We start from the raw sequence: 24,165 nt of genomic DNA, 5'->3' as shown, positions 1-24,165 counted from the left end.
TAATATTAGAAACAGTAACAGCTAATGGGTTAGGTCCCAAATAGGAGACCTAATTAGGTGTTCACTTAACTGCTTCCTTATTTAGCGAAACACTCGAAGCGTACGTTTACATGCTTTTCCAAGCAAGAAAACAGAATAAGGACCCTGGATTTGAGTTTTAATTACTGAACGTGTTTGCACATAAAATATTAAGAAGCATCTAAGTTAAAATGCCATGCACCATGATTATTTGCATTTTTTATTTAAAATTTATGTTAGAATGAGTATGTGAAGTGCAGAGGGAGAGATGCTCAGGCAGCACAGAGACAAGTGTGGCATTTCACCAACCTTGGGCAGCTGGCCTGGCCATTGCAAGGTAACCTGGACAAATGTGCCCTGACTTTGCAAGTGTAGCTTTAGCTTGCGTTGTGGTGGCTGATCGGGGTATTGCTCATTAGTAATGTCTATCGAAGGGAATGTTATAATGAAGCTGCAGTGTTGTATAGTTTTGTGTACTTTTCTGGAAAATTCATGTTTTCCGTTTGTTGTTCTATAAGTGTCAGCCAGAGCACTACGTGGTGATCATGAGGTAGTGTGTGATTTTTGCCACACATGAGTGTCTGAGAAACCACTTGTTCCTTCTAGTTAGACCAGGAAATAGCTGTGGCTAAAGTTGGTATGTCCAGATTTTTTAATGGATTGGTTGTATGGAATAACTAGTACTTTCTTTAGTTGCCAGCTATATCCTAGTGAAAATTATAGCAAAATTCTTCTGCACTGCCTTGATAAGCAAGAAGTATTGCTTTGGTTGCCAGCTGCTGTAAGTGAAGTTGTGCATTTGTGGCAGACAAAGTTTAACTGGAGAATCGCTACACCTTGCCATAAAGAGAATGTCTTCCCAACGTGGAGCAGGTTGAAGCCCTGGCTCCTGTGATACATGGGTCATACCTGTGCACAGCCTAAGAGACAGGAGCTTATTTCTTGGTGATCAACTTGCAGGAACCTGAATTAATACTAAGGGAGGGATTTGCTGAGGGGTCCGTTTTAACTCCTTGGAAAAAACTTTCCTTAAATCTTCCAAAACTACTATTTGGAAAAGACCTAGTATGATTAAAATGTTCGGGGGCGGCAGAGGGTGGGGTGGAAGGGGAGAAAAGAAGGGGAAAGGAGCAGGGAGAGACAGAAAATAACCCCTAATGAGCTCAGGATAACTCAGTGATTACTGGCTTTTGTGGCTGCATTTTGCAAGCTTTCCTGTCTGAGCTATGCCAATAATTAAAGATCCAATGAAGGATAGATACACAACTGGATTTCCCACATTCTTGGTGAGGCCTGAGCAATCGGGGTCTTGAAATCAACATTTGGCTGAAAAATTTCTCAGTACCTCAAACTGAATCTACTTATCTCCTGTGCTGCGGCAGAGGTCTGCACGTAATTTGATCGTGTACAAAAAATATTTCCAGTTTACAGTTATTTTTCAGTATCACTGCTTTTCCTGGCAGCGTTACAAGGGATAAGGAGGAGTAGAAAAAGGTTACAGCATGGAGTGGTAAGAGAAACCCCTTCTTCCCCTCTGAAATATCCATACAGAATAGGTATGAGGCCCTGGGTATGGTAGCTAAAGCACATGATGAGAGGAGGAACCTGCATAAGCCATCTTGCCAAGGTTGGACAGACCAGCCCCTCGCAACAAAACCTGCATAAAGACCAGCACCAAGAAGAAAAAACGTTGGCTTATGGTCATTGGTGTTTCCCTCCTGTACAGAACAGAAGCACCCATTTGCAGACTGGACCCTCTTGTCAGGGGAGTGTCCAGAAGAGGGCAATGAAGCTGGTGAAGCGGCCAGAAGGCATGTCCTATAAGGACAGTCAGTGTTTGAGGCATTCGGACAATGCCCTTAATAACAGGCTTTAACCTTTGGTCAGCCCTGAACTGGTCAGGCAGTTGGGCAAGATGATGGTTGTACATCCTTTCCAAGTAAAAATACTCTGTTCTATTATTCTTTTATTATTGTGATGCCATGTACTTGTCTTTTCTCCTACATGATACAAATTCATCTTTCTTTATATGGAAATATCTTATGCTTCTGATCATTGAACTGCTCGTACTTAGAGCTCGTAAGTGAAAAGTAAGTACATAAAAGTCAACAGCATCTTATAGAATCTTCTTTTCTGGACATAATGGTCATGTCAAAGATAGTTCATCAAAATCAAGTTAGTATAATTGCAGTCATTTTTAGTTTCCTTCTACAAGTGTTCTTAAAAAGGAACACACACTTTATAAGCAACACACACTGACTGTATCACTTTTCATGCCACAGTACCACAGTACTTATTAGCTTTAAATCTGTATGTCTTGAGGGCTATCAGGAAGGTAAAGAAACCAAACTCCTGGCCGCTAGCAGAGATTTGTGTGGATGAATATTATATTTCTTTCTGCTTCCACTGATGAAAAAGAAAAAAAAAAAATGGAGGGGGCGAGACAGGCTATTTTGTTTGCACTACAGAGTTCGTATTTATGTTTGTGAAAATCTTTATATGATACACAATAGTGATTTTATTTTCAAAATAACCTGAAGGCACCCATGCTTATGGAGAGCAGATGGAAGTCTGGTTCATGAGTCAGTCAGCCTTCAGGAGAAAGCCTGAGGTTTGTGTTTCAGCCTCGTCTCCTTCAAGACATGGCAGCTTGCTTAATGCCAACAGGGCTGTGCCAAGGAGAAATAATGTGTCTCAGATGTAAAAACTCTGTGAATGTTAAAAAGAGCATCGTGTCCATTTTGACAGTTGTGGGGTTTTTTTCCTATCATCCAACACGCACCTCCATTCTCTTTCCCTGTGAAATAAGTGTATGACTTGGGTTTCCTCATCTTTACTTTTGTTTTAAATCTTTTCCCACTTTTCTTGGTTTCTGAATTTCTTTAACTCCCCCCACCTCCTCTTCTTCTCTCACAGATGCTTACTGAGAGCTCACAAAATTTGACGTTCCTGCGGGAAGCCTCGTAGCAATTCTTTTTGTCTGCGTTTTTCATGGAAACAAGAATCTTTTATGGTCAAAGCCCCATCACGTGCTCTCTGATGCCAACCTATGGTGTGACAGTGACACAGTTCGTGCCCAGGGGTACCACGGTGTTGCTTCAGCAGCATCAGAGCAGCCCTTCCCAGTTCAGAGCCTGCAGCTCGCATCGCGGTGCCCGCTCAGCGCGACTCTTGTAGCTTTTCATTTGCCCTTTTATCCCAGGCTTAATGGTCAAGTGGCAGGGAGTTCCCATGCTTTTCCAAGTGAGCCCAGTGGGGCTTGTTCAGCACAATCCGAGTCTTGCAGCCCCAGTAAATTCTTCTGGTGTTTTTCCAGGGGTTGAAGTATGAGATCAATTTACGGAAATAATGTAATGCACTGCTATAGTAAAGATACCATACATCTGCACGTGATGACAGCTTAACTGCAGGTACTCTATGGGTCCCACAGGTTATTTTTATTATGTCTCTGAAAATGACCACAAGCTAGGAAAGTGACTTAATTCCTTTCACTGATAGGGCATTTTTGGAGGGTATGTTTTTCCTTTGCTATGAGTTTTCAATAGGCTATCCCCCCTCCTGCTGGCCTCCGTTCTTGATTAATGCCTGGAGACTGTGGATTTAGAATGACATTCCAGGCTGATCTAGTAACTAGGTTTGGATGTGAAAGCTGTGAGCGTTGAGCCAAGATGGAGTCCTCGCTATGCCAGAAATGCATTGTTTCAGCACTCTGTCTGGGCAGTGCACCTGCACCCTGGAGCTGCCACCGAGGAAACCTTCCTGCAATTCTGCTTCTCATTACATCCCCAGATCAAAATGTTCTTTGTAACGACACGGTATCTGGCCAGCTCCCTCTCCTGTGCTGGTGTACCCTGAGGTTTGTGGGAGACTGATACCACGCTCTCCAAGATGTTCAAAAGCTTGGATAAACATTTGGTAGTATAGATTTATGGTCTTCTGCGCACAGGCAGATCACACATGTTGTAACCACACTGAAAATATTTCCTGAAGAATAGCAGGAGAAAGGGTGGGAGAAACACGGACTAGCATTTAAGGTGGGGAAGGAAAAGTAATTCTGTTCCTAATGCTCTTTGGCACTAGTGGAACCATTGAAAGCACTTGCTAGAATTAGTTAGGTAAGAAGAGAACGCTGTTGGTTGTGTGTTGGTTGTGGGGGATGTTTTTGTTGGTTTTGTTTGGTTGCTTTTTTGTTTGGCTTTTTTATTTTGTAATGGAACATTCAAAGGATTTCTCACATCATATAATCCCATCTATATAATAGAATCATTTCAGTCCAAAGAGACCCTCAGGATCATCTAGTCCAACCATAACCTGACCTAATTCTAGCACTAAACCATGTCCCTAAGAACCTTGTCTAAACACATTTTGAACCCCTCCAGGGATGGTGACTCCACCACTTCCCTGGGCAGCCTGTTCCAATACCTGACAACCCTTTCCATGAAGAATTTTTTCCTAATATCCAACCTAATTTCCCCTGGTGCAACTTGAGGCCATTTACTCTTGTCCTGTCACTTGCTACTTGGGAGAAGAGACCAGCACCCTCCATGCTACAACCTCCTACTGTATAATGTTACAACATATCATCCCAACATTTTCAGTCCCAAACTGATACAGAAGTCAGAATTTTCACATTTGACACTTTTAATAATAAAAGCACAATTGATTAATCAGACCTCTGACCTCTGCTAAAATAAACAACTAAACAGAAAAAGTTTTGATAATGAAGGCCACATTATTTGTTTAAATAATGCTACACTGAGCACCAAAGCAGGGGTAAAGAATGGCAGTACTAGTTCTCATGTATAAATTCCTGTGTGACTTCAGACCTGCATGTTTGAGAGAAAGAGGCACAGTCTCCACATGAGCATGTCGTATTTGTCTCGCTGGGGACAGGGAGGATGGGGAGGATGTTTTGGTGGAGGCCCTTCGCCATGAAATCCCTTCCCTCATCTGCGGGTCAGGGGCACTGTGACAGCCTTTGGCTTCAGAGCATGCTGTCAGCAGGGGGGTGAGGGCAGCTTGGGGATGTTACGGGGTTTGGCTGCAGTACTCAGCTGAGGCCACTGCTGCTGCTGGGCTGCCACCCTAAAGAAGCTTTTAAAAAGTTTGCAAAGTAATTGCTTTTGTGTTACTAAAACCAACAACAAAAGCTGCCTCAACTGTGCCAGTCAGAATGATCAAAAGACATCTCACGTCTAAATACACTACTGAAATCTTTAGACTAGGTGATGCATAACACATGTTCTGAAGATTTCTCTGGTCTGAACATCTGTTCCATCATTCCTGCATCTGAGAGAGTCCAGATTTGATGACCAGTTTCACATTCCTAGGGGCTGGGATTTTTCCCAGAGTGCCTGCAGTTTTGCCAAAGCATATTTGCATATGTTTAATAGATGGGTGTTGATAGGCTTTCTTCATTAATTCTACAGTGATTTTCCACTGCGTTCACATTTCCCCTTAAACATCAATACATGCCGGCAAGCATCTTTTGATGTGTTTCTTGGAAAATGATAATTCATGTTATACTTCAGCATTTTATATTGTGTTCTGCACTTGTGAAATGTTGTCTTGAAGAAGACAGGTGACAAATTTTAAAACAAGTGTATGGGAGGCAGGAGTTGTGGTATCATACAGCTCTAGTTGAATGCACAGGAACTAGTAAGTTTTCTTAACTTTTGGTTAAGAATAGCTCTTTTTCTTACCATTGGACATGGTAATGTTCTGTTCTATGTACAACACATGCCATTATTTCCAGTACTCTGAAACACTCAAATACATTAAGCACATGTGGAAAAACAATGATTACATCAGTTATAAATCATAATATTTGAGAATCCAGCTCAAAACATTAGAGAAGGGAACAATTTATCTATGTTTTTTTTAAATTTAAAACTGCTAGAAAGTTATTAATCTGCTGTAAGTCACATTTTCCCGTTGGCAAACCATTGTGCTATTCGATGTTTTGGGAAGCAATTAATCTCCATTTTTTTTAGTGTACGCCCCACATTTACTGTCTTCAAAGAGAGATGTTCCTTTAAATTTTTTTGGAACTGTTTTGGTCTCTATCTTTTGTCCACTGCAGTTTGTAATGTTGCTATCTGTTGTACCTGGTAGGTGGTTGTCCCCTGTCACTTAATCCTTTTCTCTGTGAAACAACAATTGTTGTGTTTTCTTGAACTCTTACAACTGTTGTTACCTACCCATTAATTAAAATCAGAATAATCTTACTGTAGCTCTCAAGGAACTTCATGGATGTGTTCTTTTGCGAAGTATGTACAAGACTTTGCTGTGTCTGTTTTTATGCTGTGAAACACATAACATACTTAAATAAGAGATGTTCTTGCATTGTTCCTAAATGAGAGACAAGTTCCCAGGATTTGCAAATGATCATTTATTTCAAAAAGAAGCTGCAGCTTGGAATAAAAAGGGAGTTTTTGCATTCACATCTCTGAAACAGGGCTTTATTCCTGTGTGATACGCAGATGTGTAAACCACACATGAGGCCGCTCTCAGTGGAGCTTTGTCCTGGACCTGAATCACAGTCTATTTCAAATGTCAAAGCATCTTAGTATTGGAGGGTGCACAGGAGATGGGATACACTCCTTCTTTTCCAAAGTAGCAAGTGATAGGACGAGAGGAAATGGCCTCAAGTTGTGCTAGGGCAGGTTTAGATTGGATATTAGGAAAAAATTCTTCACAAAAAGGGCTGTAAGGCATTGGAACAGGCTGCCCAGAGAAGTGGTGGAGTCACCATCCCTGGAGGTGTTTAAAAGACACGTAGATGAGGTTTGTAGGGACATGGTTTAGAGGTGGACTTGGCAGTGTTGGACACCATTGGTTGGACTTGATGATCTTAAAGGTTTTTTCCAACCAAAACAATTCTATGATTCTATGAATACTGTAAAACCAATACACTCTGTTCTTAAAAGTATTTCTTTAAACATGCAAAGGTGATAAACATAGGACAAAAATTCAAAACAATAGACCTTTTTCCACTGTCAAACTGATGAGGGAACTGAACCAGTTTCCAGGAAGCCACCATCTACTCTTTAGGCTTTACAGGACGTTTACTTCTCCTTATTACCTTGATAATGTTTTCCCTAGTAAGTATTCTGTTGGTTTTTTTCTCTTGTTATGGTTTGGACAAATTCAAACCATTGGCTTGTTAATCCTCACTTGAAATGCTTTCATTTGGAATTAACAATAAAAAATATCTTTTGACTTCTGAAAATCATCTGTATGTTAGTGGAGAACTGGCATTGTTATTTCAGTATTTTTTTCCATCTCTGGCTTTTGATCATTGCACTTGCATATAACTTCTGTCAAATCTGTTTTCCTAACCACACTGATGTTTGACACCGAGCAGTGTCTCTACCAGATGCCTCAGACCCAGTTTGCCGTTAGTAGTAGCATTAATGAAATTTTTGGCATTTATTTCCTATGCCCACCAGTTTAATTGTTCTGGTCATTTTCCTGAGTGTGTTACCATCTCTGCCAATGATTGGCAATTTATTTTTTAACAAACACTGCTAAACATTTTGTTTCAAGTAACTGTAAACATCCCAGCAACAAGCATAAGAATATAAGGAAAGAAATTTACATCATCTTTTGAAAGAGTGACAGACCTTAATGAGCAGCACAACAGCCTTGGGAGATCTGCCACTGATTCCAGTGGGACTACATTTGCAGTTTCAACAGGAGCCACCTTGGTGTATCAGACTTGGCAGGTTTTGAAGCAGGTAACAAAATCTATTTCTTTGATGTTATTTGTGTTTATCATCTTGTGCTGTTGCCCTGGGGTTAATATCTCATGGAAAAGATGTGAATTTTTGAGATTCCAAACTAATAATCTGTCAGAAAGTTAATGAAATTAAGCAATGTAAAATTCTGAAAGTCAGCAAAATCACACAGGAAAGTCTAATAAAAACTGTACAATTCGGGCATCTCAGCCATTTAGTGTCACTGAGCCTCTTTTTGGATTGGATGATTTAAGTAGCTTCAAATTTTCAGTGTTATACCCTCGATCCTACAGATTGGTACATTTTGGTGGACATATATGCAGAAAGAGTAAAGTTCACCCCTCTTGCAGTCTGTGAGTCGTAGGCATAAAATGTTGATGAATGTAAGCTAAAACAAATGGCATCTAAGTTGTATCTCATTCAGAAGGTTGTTGCAGTTATTCATTATCTATAGTGTGCAGTAACATCTTCTTTACATCTGCATATTGACAAGAAACAGGGAGAGTGATTCTCCTGAAAACTGTATTGCTAATTTGGTTTGTTGAATTAGTCTGAAGGGCTACAGATCACACAGTCATTGAAACTGCCATATGAAGCATACACCTTGTGGATATCCAGTTCCTCAAATCTTACAGGAATGCGTAAGCTGTTTATCTAAACTGTCTTTTTTGGAGCAGTTTTAGTAAATACAGCCTCAGTAGTTCTACATATCAGTTTATCCTGTATTGAATAGATTCTGTCATTCTGTGTGAGGACATGTACTTTCTTTGTTTGCTTCCTGTGATTCAAACAACCTCAGGTTGTTTGCAGCTCATGTGAGTAACCACTGACATCGCAAACTCACTCCCTGAGTTTTTCTTGGTATCCTCTCTCCATCACGTCAGATCCCTGTGAGCTGTGTCTTCACCTGCAAGACCCAGCAAATGCTTTCAAACTGCTTGGCCTGGCTCCTCACATATGCAGCACCTCTGCAACCACATGAAGTTCTCCTTCAACTTGTCTTTTTCCTACTTTTCTTGTCTACTCTAACATGTACAACCTCTTCATATTGATACAGCCTCTTCCTGAAATGGTTTATTTGACCCAAGCATATGCAGAGCTTTCAGTGCACTGTTGTAGCCCTGTTGTATTCAATGTGATTAATGTAGTTTGAGGAACTGGGGCCTCCATCCTTTTTATCCCTCCAGATTTCAAAGAAGTTCTGGTTACAGACTGTTTCTCATTTTAATGTGCAAGTAGATGACAGAGTTTGACTGTCTAGTTATACATGTGTGTCTCATCTGCATGAGCTTTGCAGTCAGATTACAAGCTATGAATCTATTGTAGAGAAGAGATAAGGAATGTGAATAATTAGTATGCCAATTTTCTTCATTCATATCACAGCTTTGCCACCTTGTTTGGATTGAAATGGAAAAGTTGCCTGCCTGATGCCCTGTCATCTCTTTGCTCTGTTGCTAAACGTACATTTAAATTAGTTATGTCAGTCTCCCAGATCAGTAGTATGTTTGTGATTTGAAAGCATTAAGAAAAAAATGTTTTCAATAGTTCTCTTGATTTGAACCATTCAAGCTGTATGTTGCTATGTGTCACACCAATAGTTGAAATGTGTGTAGTAATGGGTTATATAAAATTATTAGCAGCAAAGAGAACAAGCACTGCCTTTTCCTGTACTAAAACATTCAACTGTAAGAAACTAATGGATCATAACAAGGCCAGTGTTCGCAAGATGTGGTGCCTGAAGTTACACCTATTGTTTTTAAGTAACTAAGTAAGTTACTTTTTAGGATTTTATTTTTAGAATACTAGCTGTTAGTAATTCTCCCCAGACTTTTGCAGTCTTCTGGATGCTCTGGTCACACGAAATCCTAGCAAAATACATCTTTTTCTTAACTACTATTGGCAAGCTGGAAACTGCAACATCCATTTTGCAGCAATTTTCCATTCTGAACCTAGAGTTAGTAATCTAATCTAGGTTTTCTGAGGATGTATTTTATAACAGCCCTTTGGATCTAAAAAGCTTAGGAATAACTCTGCCGAAGACCTTTTTCCTCAAGACAAGATAGTCCTTTCCTGAAAAGCTTTGCCACTTTAAGGGAAGTTGCTTAAGATGGAAACCACTGATGCATTTTAATCTCTCCTATTCCTTTGTATTTAAAAGCTGAGGTCACTGAGATATAGATGAAATCCTGAGGGTATTGCAGAAAAGTAGTGAGGCAGGAGGCTGCTGTAGAGCAATATTTTGAAAATGTGCATAAATATTTAAGATTTGTCTTCTAAGTGTTTGTATAGTTGGCAAAGTTTGGAGGATATGAGACTTGTTATGCAAGAGCTTGTGAGAAACAGCAATACAGGCCAGTCTCTCATCTCCACAGCACCTGAGGTAGTGCCCAGCTATTTCACAGTCTTCCAGACTAAAGTGCGAGGGGAACTGAGCTTTTCTCAGGGGCTGCGATTTTCAATGTGCTGTTTTCCATTTCTGGTGGGAATGATGCATCCAAATGTCCTCAAGTCACTTGGAAATTGCAGCCTTGATCATTGAGCATCCTGGTTGCTCTGAGCATTCCCTCAGCATACAAGCCATTAGGAGTTCAAAGGACTTGTGTTATTGAGGTCTGGGAAGGAGCAAAGAATGCTTTCCAAGCCTTGAAGGTTGGCTGTCTCCCCTGGTTTTACCTCACAACATTGGAGTAAAACACTAGGAAAAAAAGTGTTCATTATTAATGAAAGTATTATTTTTCATCTGTTTAGCTGATAATTAGAAGTTTGAGCACATGGCTTTATAGATCAATTCTCTTTCTGGACTCAACTCTTTGCTTAAGGAGGATGGAAAGAAAGAAGACCGTTTGAAGGAAACCACGGGAAGAAAGGGATAAGTGCACACAATAAGCATGCTTTGAATATGTGCCTTCAGAAAAGTCCATCATTTCATCTCAGATGCTTAATCAAACTTTGATCAAGAGGTTAATTTATTCATGGATGTTAACCCTGCTTCCTTCAAAAGCAAAGACACTAGAGAAGCTGGCCTGGCTCTACAAATAAACATATCCAAATCAATATGCAACAATACTTTAACATTTCCTTTACTAACTCACCTACCTGTCTGGTTGCCATTTAGTTCCTCCAGGTCTTCCTGCTCATCATGTCTTACTATGACTCTGATCCAACAAAGCACCTAAGCATTGTTTTCAGGGCAACTTTGGCACACATTTGAAGGTCATGTTTTTAAAAGTGTTAAAGGCGTAGGCAGGTGCCCAGAGGGATTTTCAAAAACCCTTGGAAGCTCCCTGCAATGCACCCCGCCTACTACAAGAAAACATTAGGCTTTGGAAATCTGTCTTGGCACTTATCTGCATCTTTGGCACCTGCAGCAATTAGTTAAATGATAGCATAGGGCTGCAGTTTTTCATCAGACTCCGGCTTTTCATTAGTGGAAGAGGAAAGCTAGTAAGTGAACGTATGGGACAACCAGACATATGTTCAGCTGTGACGTGATTCTTAATTTCTAGGTTGGCTTTTGCTAGAAATTTACCTCAGATAATCAGATAATTAATCTTACCTTAAGACTTGGTTCTTTTCTGAGGAAGATTCAGCAATCTCTCCCATCTTGCTGCTGATCATTACCTACTTCTTTGTCTGCTGTGGTGCGGAACTGGTTTCAGTAAATCCGTAGTGAATGAATTTGAGGTCCCCTGTTCACCAGAGACTGTTGTTCAGAATCTTGGCTGGCTGCACCACTTGGTGTGGAACAGGGACAGTCACCAGTGCGTGCATGTTTTTGTAAATGGTGTTTATTCACCAGCTCCTGGTATGCAAAAGAACAGGGACTCTGGTTTTGCACGTTGATCTATTAGCAATATGCAACTTCCAACAGGCCTTCAGTGATTATTAATTGCACAATATGTATAAGCTATTCATCCTGTTGTTCTTTCAACAATTACATCCTCTCTTTTATCTTCGTTGTTGTAGCTTCAAGATAAAACTTTTTCCTTTCATTGGCCATAAATCCTACTGTGTTGCATGGTTTTAATCTTTTAAAGATGGAGAGAACTAATGAGGTGATACATTCTGAGTGATAACTGCACAACTTCTGGAGTCTGACAGTAGTTTCATAATTTCTTGGGATTGGGCCTATAACCCTGAGGACTTAATTTCTTTTCCTTTTATTGCTTTTATTTCTTTTTTTCCTTATTAATCTTAGCCTTAATCCTGAAATGCAAAAGGTGTACTCAGCTGAAGTTCAAACAATGCTGGGAGTACTGAGCAGATTATGAAAACAACATCTTGGGTATGAGAAACATTTCTAGATGCTCTAGTGCTGAGGGTGTCTGCTAACACCCACTGAAAACAAAAGGACACAGACCTACAAGTTGGAACTCTTAAGACTCCAGGCTGTGCTGGCAGTGGTGGAAAGCCAGGGTGCATCACAAAACGGATGAGCCCAGGTAAACTCAGATGCCAGATGTGGTCCAGCTGTGACAATTCTGCCACCTCTGCCTTCCTGCTGGCTCTGCAGCCCACAGCATGCCTGTAGGCATTTGGTTAGAGATATGGGAAGTTGCATAGTGGAACACAGAGTGAGTAGAAACCACATTGTCAATGTTTAAGAAAAGGATGTCAGCTGATTCATGTTACAGCAGTTGCAACCTTCTATTCGGCAGTGCTTGGACTTCTGTGATAAACAACTCTCAGAACTGGGAATGAGTTTAAGAGATGGAGGTACACAGGTAATAGTTTTGCTTTCACCTCATGTTTTCTGTCTGATAAAAGATTCATTTTGCTGTGTACCTATTTGCACAGAAACACACAGCAGTATACAGCAGCAGAAAGTCAGTCTGTAAACTCCAGTGTCTGGAGGTATAGTATAAATATCATAGAAAGTTATGCCAGAGTCTGAGGAATCAGCACCATTTCCAAATTCTGAAACACCACCTGATGCACATAGGTCATTCCTGATAGGCAGTAACATAGTCTCTGCATGCAGATATTTTGCAGAAGGATTTTGTGGGTTAGGTATTTTTAAATTCTCTTGTTTAATTTCCCATTTGTACTTCTCAGTCCAAACAAAGGAAATGAAATCTTTTACATTCAAAGGTACATTTGGTACAATACGCTGTCATATCAAGGATGATACACTGATAAAATCTGTACCTTCCTGTCCTGGAAGCTAAGGTAGTGGGCTTTTTTCCTGGATGAATTTTCAAATGTTTCTTTGTGTTTGTTAAGGTCTTATATAGAACTGTTCTGCTAAGAGGTGAGGAGAGCTTGGGAAGGAAGAATTCTGAACTTTGGAAATGAAAGGGAAAATCTAATGTAGGGTTTGGTGATTTTAATAACATCCTGCTGAGGCAGCAAACTTGAGGCACACCCCTAGATTATGAGGACTGAAATATGTGGCCCGATTGAAGTCCTTTGGCTTTGATGGAAGGTGAAGTGCAGTGGCTTGTGACAGAACAGGATGACAAGACAGGAGAGGGGGCAGTTGGTGAGAGCTGAAAGATGTATGCATGAGAGATCATCTGGATCCCATTCTGCATGTAGAATACTCATGTGGGGGTGTGTATGTAGATAAGAGTGCACATTGTGTTATGTATATTTGAAATCATCTTTGAGTCATAGATAAGTTTTCTTCCAGTCATGAATTATCTGATGAGTAGGCTCTGTCCAACAAATTGTTCAAGAGCTCTGTGTATGTGAAACAGACGAAGAAAATCTGATTTAGATGCTGGTAGACAAGATGAACTATACAGCAACTGTTAATGGGTACAGGCAGGAGAGGTATGTGCTGGCAGTAGCCGAGAACATAGAACTATGTTTTTAAATATAAATATTACTGTTTTGTACAAAAATTAGAGGTTGCTATTATTCTGTCAAGAAATAGGCTGAAAAACAACATCACAGGGTGATAGCATCTTTTGGTTGTGGGAATTCTAACTCTTGTGTAACAGAATTGCTTTTCAAGTCCTCTTTGTGTTGCTGCTGTTCTGGCCAACAAATATGCCAAGCTGTGATAACTAAATGGTACATTTTGAGTTCAATGCTTCACCAAGAGCTGCATACAAGTAGGAAAGCTTCAGACACACAGCATCCTTGAGGCACTTCTAGCTTACAGCATAAGACTGAGATTTGTGTTATGCTTTTGTCCAGTCTAGATGTACTTTTCCCAGGCAATGCGGTGAAGCTTCTTGCTAGAATATCACTCCTATTAGCCACCTTGCATTTATTTTCACCTGCTTTCATTGCGTTGCCCTTCATGTACCGCAAAAAATGATCAGAGCTGACTTAGAGGCTTGTTGAGCAGGCACGGTTTCAGATCAGGTTAATGGAAGCTGCAGGTGCTCATCGTTTTTGCACATCACACTCCTTTTTCCTCCTTGATGTAAGGGAAAAATGGGCTATCATTGCGGCATATCCCAGGCGGGAGGTGAAGCAGCCATGTGGCATGGGGGAAATCAGGAGGAGAAGGTAAGATCAAAGGGGCTACAGTACTGAGAAGAGCTCTGCAAGCCCTTTGATCTTGGAGCTGCTCCAGCACACCACTGACAACGCTGAATGCAAGCAGGCCTAAAGCCAGTCTCCCTGCCTCACTGGACACCTCCCTGCACTCACTGTGTGTAGCGTTCATCACTGGTCTTTGTGGCAGGTCTCCTGTGCAGAGGGCTTGGCTGTCCGTGCATCCTCACAGCACTGTTTTGTGGTGTCTGGTCAGGATCTTGGCCCTTCCACAGAGTGTGGAACTTGTTTTCCTTTTGCTATGGAATCACAAGCTAACACAAGTCAGCACTGATGTACTCCTTTCAGAGCTGCTCTTGTGAAGTAGCACCTATGTTTATTAAAAAATAAAAATAAAAAAAAAATTTAAAAAAAGTAAAGGAAGGGAAAAGGAAAAGAAAATTGGTTTTAAAGTCATACAGTGAAAAGGAAGAGTCAACAGCTCAGGGAGAGCTTTTCAGTCTCTTGCTATTCACAAGCTTCATTACCATGGGTAGCAGTAGTCCCAATGACTAGCAGTGATATGTTAGTTCTTGTCCTGTGCTTGTTGAATGTACTGGGTGAGCAACTCCTGCAACCAGTGGCAGCTCTGCTGTTGTTTTTTGCTGAGCCAAATTTCAGGGTTTCTGCTATTGCTTGGGAGAGATGCAAAGGAAGGGCTGCATTCAGGAACTGCAGAGCGAGAACGTGCTGGCTGCACAGCGCAGCTGCAGGAGCTGTCCAGGCAGAAGCTGCATCTTTGCCAGGTTCAGACACATCCAGCACCGGCTGGCGCAGTGTTCATCTGTAGAACTGCCTTGCAGTGATGAAATGTTGTTACTGACTCTGGTGCTGATGTGGCTGTTTCCAAAGTTCAGTAAGGAGATGCAGTGAACACATCAGCTAAATGGCCAAGGCAAGGCTAAAACAGTCTGAAGGATTATTCTGGCTGCAGTGCTAAGCATCCTCTCACCATGCCAGTCCTGAGCAGGAAGTTTGGCCACAGGTTAGAGGCAGAGATCCTCATTACCCCAGTGCCAGGAGTATGAAGAGGCTGTATCAGACACTCGCTGTCTACTGTGGTGACTCCTGCTTTGGAACTGCGTGCACAGCAGGTAGTGCTGTGCTTTTCCACTGCCTGTAGGAAATCAAGGCATGAGCTGGTCCTATGGGTCAGACGTTAATTTCTACCAGTTTTATACAGGAGTCCATTGGAGTTACTCCTGGTTTACAACAAGCTTGCAAGATAATCAGCTGTAGGAGTTTAGGTTAAGTGTCACAGGGTTTTAATCCAATAGTGACAATATAGCACAGGTAAACAGGAAAAAATCACCAGAATAGCTACTGTGCACAGTAGCTGTGGGCAAATCAAACTGCCTTGGTTTTCCAAAGTGCTGTGACAAATCTTACCATACCTTGGCAATCATTTTGATAAATATAATTATTTCAGTCAAATCTGCTTCAAGAGAAAAAAGAAAACTTAGCATCCTGTAATTTCTTAGGTCAAAAAAGTAGCTTGTTCCTGTTTAACCAGAGGTCTGTGACATGCGTGTTATTAAGAAACAGTGGTTGACATGGAGTCAGGCATATGTGCCATATTATATTGTGTCATGTCCCACTGAGACATTGACCTCGTTTGCACCAGAAAGCTGAGGAAGGACTGACGGGCAAAATCCCATCCAGATAGGTTGCTACTTTGTCATATTTGGCAAGCATATGCAGAATGCCAGTTTCTTCCCCATTAGAATGATTACCCGTGCACTCCTACCGGAAGGCAGAAAAAAAGAGAATGCCAGGATAAAGGAGCTGCTGCTTCTTTTTATTCCCATTTCTAGTCTCTTTTGTTGTCCTGCATCCCCCTATCTCCTTTGTCTGCACCCTTCTGCTGCTGCCCAACTAAAGAAAGCTGGTCTGTAAATAACCAGGAGGGGGTCTGAAGCCAGATAGTTTGCATCGCAAATTCATAGAACCACAAACTGAAAAAAACTGTTGAGCCATCATTGTTTATAATTAGTTTTTGACTGAAGTCCCAGTCTGCTATAGGGAATGGTTTTATCTTGGTGTATGTGTGGGTGGGAAAAGAAAAGCGGAGAACTGAATCAAGGAACCAATCCTTATCCTGAGGGGAAGAAAGAATGGGGTAGTATAATCTAACCCCATGGGATCAAAGGTGGGGCCAACACAGACATAAATACCTTTACACTTTGTGTAAATGTTCTCTCTCCTGGCTTTTGCTGATTTAAAGAGTAAATAATAAGTTGGGACAACAAAGCTCTTACCCTGCAGATATGCACCTTCATTTCTGTTGGTCAGATCGTGATTGGCAACCCATAGTTTGTTTCGTGTCTGAAGCACTCCCTGGTCCATCCAGGCCTGATGCACCATGGTGTTTCAACCACTAGAATAAGGTGTGTAAGTCCTTCTTCCATCACAGCTCACTTCCCACTGCAGAGTAAGGGAAAAGAGGGACAATCACAGACTGAGACATCAAAATCCAGTTGGTAATGTTGCCAAGGATTTGCCTCTAGGAAAAGGGTTATCCAACTCCTCAAATGTGAGCAGCCACAGGACTCCAACCCAAGTTGGCTGTGTGGCTGGAGCTGGCAACTGGGACTCTGTACTGCTCTGCTGTTGGCCCACATATCCTAAGGAAAAACCTCCAACATTTTTTCTGCCCTGGCTCCCCCGGTCACTGATAAGCTGTAATAAAGCCTGCCTTACATCTCACAAGAAAGTCAAGTGGTTTCATGTATGTTTACAAAAGGACACAGAGATTTTTTGGATGAAAGACATTCTGTAAGTACCGTGTGGTTTGATGCACTGCCATCTCGGTACCCGAAGGATAACTTTAAGGATATGCAGGAGCCTGAATACAGGTTTTTGTTCTGGGAGGGTATTTGCCTGCCTGCAGAATGAAAATCTGTTCAGACCAGAATGATGATGAATGAAAAAAAACCCCACCTCATATATTTTATTCTGTATTCCTAAACAAACTGTGCTACTTTTTATAAACCAGTGCATCTACAAGTCATTGTCTAACCAAAAAAAATCCAAACAAACAAACAAACAAAAAACAACAACAAAGAAACCCAAAAAACACCACCAAAAACAAACCACCACACCTCCCAAACCCCAAAATAAATTTAAGAATACCTAAGATGCATTCTTCTTGCAACTGGACTGTGGGCACTACTAAGTCTCTCATGCTCCACATACTTAAGTGCTGTGCTGAAACTATTATATTTGTTCCAAAACACATGGTAATCAAACAAAATAATAATAGAAAAAATGTATGCTGCAAATTTTGTTTTGGGTATTTGATTTTGTTCATCTGACATTGTGTTTTTATCTCAGGATAATTTAAAAATTTAAAGCCACATGGAATTCTGCTAATAAAATTAGTTTGGTTAGGCTGGGATTACAGTAACTTCTAAACAGCACTTCCTGCTGAAGTTTAGTTTAGTATTTATTCTAGGGAAAGAAACATGGATGAGCTGTGTTTCCCTGGGTCTTGATTTCCAGGCTCCTCTTATTTGCAGCAGCCTTGTAGTAGCATGCGTTGATTCTAAAGAGCAAGTTTCACCTTAACAGTAACTGGCAGAGGAAGAAGCTGCTCCAGAGATGCCTTCTCCAACCCTTGGCTCCTCTGGTCAGAATGTGCTTCTGGCCTCCTGCCTATTTAGGCAGTATTAGGAGTATTTGAAGCTGGCATATATTACTTTGTCCTCCCAGTATCACTGTCTTCAGGCTGCAGCAGCATTTCTCATCCTACCTGCTGAAGCTGGCTGTGAGGCTTACTCAAATCTCTTGATATCTTCAGTTGCATCAGTTTTCAGTGAAGAACATGAATAAAGGTATGCAGGGGAAATTTCCTTTTGTGGCCAGATATGTAGGCTTCCTCACAGCAGCAGCCTTCTCCCTGTCTGTTGCTCTTCATTTTAGAGAATATGGGAATGCCAAAAAGCGCAGGCTTGAACTTGGAAAAGGCAGCTGGAGAGCTGCACGAGGCATTGTGCTGTTCTCTCAGTCCTCAGTACAGGGTTCAGAGGTATTCACTTCATTTTGCTGGTGGACTTTGGGTCTATCTTTCACATCTAAGCACATGATGGACATTAATTCGTCGTGCAGTTGAAAGAGTCCCTAACAAAACGAGCAACACAACTGGTGAAGGGACTTGAACATAAGACCTATGGGGAGAGGCTCAGGGAGCTGGGGTTGTTTAGTCTGGAGAAGAGGAGGCTTAGAGGTGAGCTCATCACTCTCTTTAACTACCTGAAGGGAAGTTATAGCCAGGTGGGGATTGGTCTCTTCTCCCAGGCAGTTAGCAATAGGACAAGGGGGCATGGGCTTAAACTCTGCCAGGGGAAATTTAGGCTGGATATTAGAAAGAAATTCTTTACAGAGAGAGTGGTCAGGCATTGGAATGGCCTGCCCAGGGAGGTGGTGGACTCGCCGTCCCTGGAGGTTTTTAAACTGAGATTGGACATGGCACTTAGTGCCATGATCTAGTAAACGGACTAGAGTTGGACCAAGGGTTGGACTCTATGATCTCTGAGGTCTTTTCCAACCCAGTCGATTCTGTAATTCTGTGTGAAAACTGTTTGCATTACACATAGATTTCCCAGCATAAAGCCTGTCTGAGCTGTGATCTTGTCTTGGCTGGACATCCAAAGCTCCCACTGGCTTAAATGGGGAAGTATGGTAGGAGTGGGGTTGGAAACTTGGCAAAATACAGGAAGTTATTATCCAGAAGCTAATTGGCTATTTCTGCCTTTGGATGTTTAATTTATTTTTAATGGATGTGGGGAAGTCTTTGGAGAGAGGCACACACCCTCAGCACGCCCTAAGATAATGTAGGGTAAATCCTTCCTAATCTGGAATTGGTTTTCCAGCAGAAACAATTTCCATTGGTGCAGTTGGATTCATTAACCAAGAGGTGTCCTGGGGGACAGGGAGAAGCTGCATGGATGAAATACGGTAATGAAGCAGGAAGTTAAAAGAATCTGTGTATTTAATATGTATGTAAGTTGATGCATATTCTTGTTCTTAAACAGTGAATGAAAACAATCTTCTGCTTGCTGCTTAACGTGAGTGCTCAGGAGCATTAAATAATTCGGTAGATGACAAATTAATGTGACTAACTGGTGTATCAAAGCAAAGCAGTTGCTATTGCTAAGCTGGATGAATTGTGTCCACTCATCTTTCATGCATTTTCTGCAGACATCCCAGTGGTAGGCTGCACAGAGCTCCAGAGGGCAGCTTCTGCTTGCACTAACTCACTTGCTCATGGACGTAACTTTGTGCTGAGCACAACATTTTTACATTATCAGCTTCAGTAGCAGATCACCCATGGACTTCAGTGATGCCAGGATGAATTCTATAAGGACACTGTAAATTCATCTCCAAGTCATTGTGCATTGTTCTGTTCCTACCAGAGGTGTTTAGGATGCAAAAAGATTTAGTATATATAAGGGTAAGGCCTATTGTTTTGCAGTCTTTTAAAGTGAGGAAGAAATCAAGGCACTTTAAAAAACAGAACTGTTGATCTAGTTGTAACAGAGTATCCTTGTGGAAGACACAGCATGAAAAGGTATTTTTTAAAATTTTTGAACCCTTCTTACACACAGAGTGATTTCCTGACTTCTTCCCATCTCCTCCTGCTTTTGCCACAGATACACTGATCTGTTCAGTAGCAGAAATGCAATGTGCCACTCAAGCAATCGAGTGAGTATCCCAGACAAGGTATATGTAGGAGTGTCATCACACATCGTGCAATTTGTAGTAACATCAGAGCTGAAAAGGTTTCTAAACAAATGCTAACAGTAAGCATGCAAATCTCAGCCTGTGAGTTGGCTTGTGTGGCAAGTACAAAGCCCAAAAGGGCTGAAGTCAGGTGATAAAAAGTTTAGGAACTCAGAAACTTGGTGTGAGAAATCTGGTGGAATTTCACCACCTCTGTCCTGAGAGAAAGACTGAAAACCTTCCATGTCTATTTTGTATTCGACACAGTGGGCTGATGATTCCTTTTGACTTTTTGTTTAGTGCCAGACATTTTGGAACCTAGTGAGCACAGTCCGCCTGATTGACCTGTTTGCTCTAGAATTAATCCCAAGCTGACACATACAACTCTTCAGGGAGCTGGGATTTTCCTTGGGGGGCTGGAGTTCAGTTCCTCCCACTGTATCTGGACCACAAGGAGACTTCCAAAAACTCCTTGCTACCAGAATTATATTAAAAACAAGAGAAAAGAAAATATTAAGGCAGCAAGAGAGTTCCAGTGAGATCCAAAGGGGAAGCTGTCGGTTCCCACATCTGTTTTGCAGGTCTGTGGTGGTCCAGGAAGCACTTTGAGTTGGTCTCCAGAGCTGTTTCCTTCACAGTAGTAGTTCTCAAGCACTACCACTTCCCACTAGTTATTACCCAGGCGCTGACTCTTTTAGTAACGCTAATACTGAATGGAAGAGAAAGACAGCCAGGGGCCTCAGGCTTGATATGCCAGAGATCAGATGTGTGGGACCACATTTGGACAGGTTTACTAATATTTAGTAGAATTCTGCTCCTCAGTGAATGTGTCTGGCTTTCGGAGGGGCTTTTGTGGAATCATGAACTACTCAGCATGGATAAGGAGGTCAGAATCTGCCCCTTAAGCTGGAAGATTGACATCCATTAAAAGTTTTCATTTCTGTTTCACATTTTCACAGCTTTTACAACTGGGATAGAAATGTCAGCACTTCAAATTCCAGCCCAAATTACGAAGTGATTGCAGAAGATGCCTCTGGACTACTCTTCAAGAACAAAAGTGATAGGAAAATAATAAATGTGGATCCCAAGGTAAATGCCATATTTTTTTCAGTATTCTGGATTTCCTTTATGTATTGGAGTTTGACTGCTAAACTGTTGAGTCTGATTGCAAATAGTGTCTTCATTAATACACACCTAATATTTCAGACTTACTCAGTTATGCTGTTTCCCTTGGTAACAGAGCTTCTCTGGTCCCTGTCAGAATAAACTTAGCGCAGTTAGTTTATGAGTGCATCTGTCTAGGCCTTTGCTTTGTCATGACAGAAATCAGAAGTTGAACTGACTGATAAAATGCAAAGATCTCTGAAGCAGGGTTTTTCTTATACCATGCCCTTTTTACTCCCAATCAGAACTAGAAACTGTTGCCATTACTGCCAGGATGGGCTGCAGTCTGAAGCTAAATCCTATTAATTTAATTACCTGCAAGTGCTGAGGAAAGGGATGTGTGGGAGAGTAAACAGGCTGAGGAGGAAAGCAGGACTGGCTGGAAGATGCGAGGACTGTGGCAGGAAGTGTATAAGCAGGTGCATCTGATGTGGAAAGGCACTGTGTTTTACTCAGAGGATGACACACGTGTCTTTAGCTAAAAGGAAAAATTGCTAAAATGTTGGCATCCTGGGGCTGCTGGTCCCTGTATTCACCTCCTGTTAAAAAACAGATCTCTATTATGAAACGTGCCTGCAGTTAGATAAAATAAACAAATATTGGATGAAAATAAAGAGTTACTAGGGTACTCTGAAACAAAAGCTGCAACTTGCAGGAACTGTAATATCCCAAATCCTGTCAAGGCCTGCTGAGCACCAGCAAATCCAGAAAACAGAATCAGTTCCTGTATCTGAAGCATGGGTCATCTTCTACCCCTGCACTTTCGTGGTGGTCAACTGAAACCTCCAGAATTCCTTTTCTAACTGCACACAATCCTTATTCTTCCCCCTTAATACAAAAGCCTTGAAAAGTCCTTAGGAAAGCAGTTAAGGTCATTTAGTTCTTACAGCAGATTGAGATTGTCACTGGCATAAGGGTCAAACTTGGATTTTAAACCCTGTCTCTCATGAAAGAGTAATCTGACTCTAGATGCATCTTCCTCTGGAGAACTGTGTCTCTCTAGCACACAGTAAATGGTTCGGAAGGATTTACAGTTGAATAAAAGGAAAATACTTGTGCCTCAGTAGTGCTATGAACTGGATGAATGTTGTGGACTCTGTGTTTCTTATATACTACTGATAGCACAAATGTATCAATTGCTTTCACCTAAAAATGACTCTGATCCTATTGTTGCTCAAGGTGATTGGTCATAGCAGCTGGATCCAAACAAAGCAAATGCTTAGGTCATACCTGGACACCCTATTTTCAGCCATAGTTGAAAGTTGATTAAATTGCTATGGGTATTTTTTCTTTCATATTGAAAGCCAAATGGGTAATAACATTATAGCCAGCTTCCCTCTATAAGAGTGACTGTGTTCTTCTGGTGCCAGCTTCACTTTTTTAAACTTTACAACTGAAGTTCTGGGACTCTAGATTGGATGTGACAAACACACCCAGGGTTTGGTTACTCTCAAAACCAACATGAACTTAGTTGGGCAATTTGTTTGAGTTTCTACAGAACTGAGCTAGGATGATGGTTTCTTTGATGTGCTTCCCATGAAAGATGTTTGTATATGAATAGTAACAGTACAAAATATCAAATTATATGCATTTCAAAATAAGTGCATTGGTTTGTTAGAAATTCAAAAATGCATACCTAAAATGTGTTTGGTTGCATTGAAAGTGGGCCATCAATCCAACTTCTTGCAGCTGCAGAACATCTGTACCAAATAACCAGCTCTTTAGTGTCTACATGAAAGATTCTTGTGTGCCAAGAGCTATACTAAGAAGCGTTTGTGCATGTACATTGTGTCCACTCTCAGGTTGTAGGTCACTGGCCTATGAAGCCCCATGAGATCCATCTGCCTTTGGCTTTTCTGTAACACTCACTGATGGAGAACAAGCTTTTGAGAAGTGCTTGCTATGGGCCAGACTGAAATCAGCACAAGTTCTTTCTCATTGGGTTCAGCCTGAACAGACTTAGTACCAACTCCCTGATCTTTGCAAGTGAACCTTCTATTTGACAAGTCGATATTCCAGTTCTTCCTGGTTTTATTTAGCTAAAAGAACTATTACTGGTTTTGCATCTGCTAAAAGCCTTGCAGGAGAAATAGGCTGCCCGGTGTCAGGACATTAATTTTCACTGAGAAATCCCCACCCTCACAGCTAGTTGCTTTTATCAAACTTGATGTTCCAAGGGAAGAAGAAGAAGATTCATGAAATCAAAAACATGCCTTTTCTCTCTCCTGACTGGGTATCTGTAATATCCTGTGTTTCAGGGCTACCCAGGAGACAACACAACACGGACACCTGTTGAAACAGATCTCTATCTCCATGTTGTTATCTATGACCATATAATCAGAAGAGGGACCTAAGGTCTATCTGTGTGGTGCTTTTCCCAGTGATTTGTTTAACTATTTTAAAGTCATCTGGAAGAAAAATAAACAGTTGAAAGATCTTTATCTTGTATTCAGGTGTAGGAAGGGGGAATTTCATATTGGTTTAGAGTTGGTTCCTTGAGGGAGGTAAAGTGGAAGGAAGACCCCATACTGCTGTAGAGTCCTCGTTTACCTGGGCCTCTTGATTGTCTTCTGTGAAGTCTGTGTGGTATATGAATTGCAAAAGCACCTAAAGGGAAGACAGAAGGTTTGGACGCAACTTTTCCCACTACTCCAAAGGCAGCAGGGTGGCTGGGACAAACAGAGGTGCCGCATTCTTTCCTGGAGTAAAGAAGAAATTACTGTCCCATAGTTCCTCAGCAACAGGATGTTTTTAAAATCTTCTTGGGAGACTTTTCAGGTAGGCCTGGACCTCTGTTGAGCAGCTAACACCATTTAATATGGACCAAGCCATTCACAGGGTAGCAGAGAGAAGTTGTAGTAAGTAGACTGGTAAATGTAAAGAAATCTGCAGCACTTTGATGGCATTAGTGGTTCCTTAAAGGCCACTTTTCATCCATTCCTGCTCTTGCTGCTGTTCTAGTACCAACTTGCCAGAAGTTCAGGCAGCAGTGCAATGGCCCAAGGGACTCTTCCATTCCCAGGGCACTTGGGTA

The 24,165-nt window shown here is 41.4% G+C and overlaps 1 protein-coding gene across 1 annotated transcript in view; it reads left to right on the top strand.

The window, feature by feature from the left end:
* The window catches only part of CFAP299 (cilia and flagella associated protein 299), a gene marked incomplete at its 5' end in the record, with an annotated part of 227,455 nt that extends 203,562 nt beyond the window's left edge, over positions 1-23,893 (top strand). The window contains 2 exons of the mRNA XM_082051216.1: positions 20,927-21,056; positions 23,390-23,893. Of these exons, the coding sequence (XP_081907342.1) occupies positions 20,927-21,056; positions 23,390-23,485 (226 nt within the window). The 3' untranslated portion in view covers positions 23,486-23,893. The remainder of the gene's footprint in view (positions 1-20,926; positions 21,057-23,389) is intronic.
* Positions 23,894-24,165: the final 272 nt, after the last annotated feature.

This window comes from Streptopelia decaocto, assembly GCF_964273445.1.
Source record: "Streptopelia decaocto genome assembly, chromosome: 4".
In the NCBI taxonomy this organism is placed as follows: domain Eukaryota; kingdom Metazoa; phylum Chordata; class Aves; order Columbiformes; family Columbidae; genus Streptopelia; species Streptopelia decaocto.
This window is presented reverse-complemented; position numbering and strand designations above follow the sequence as displayed.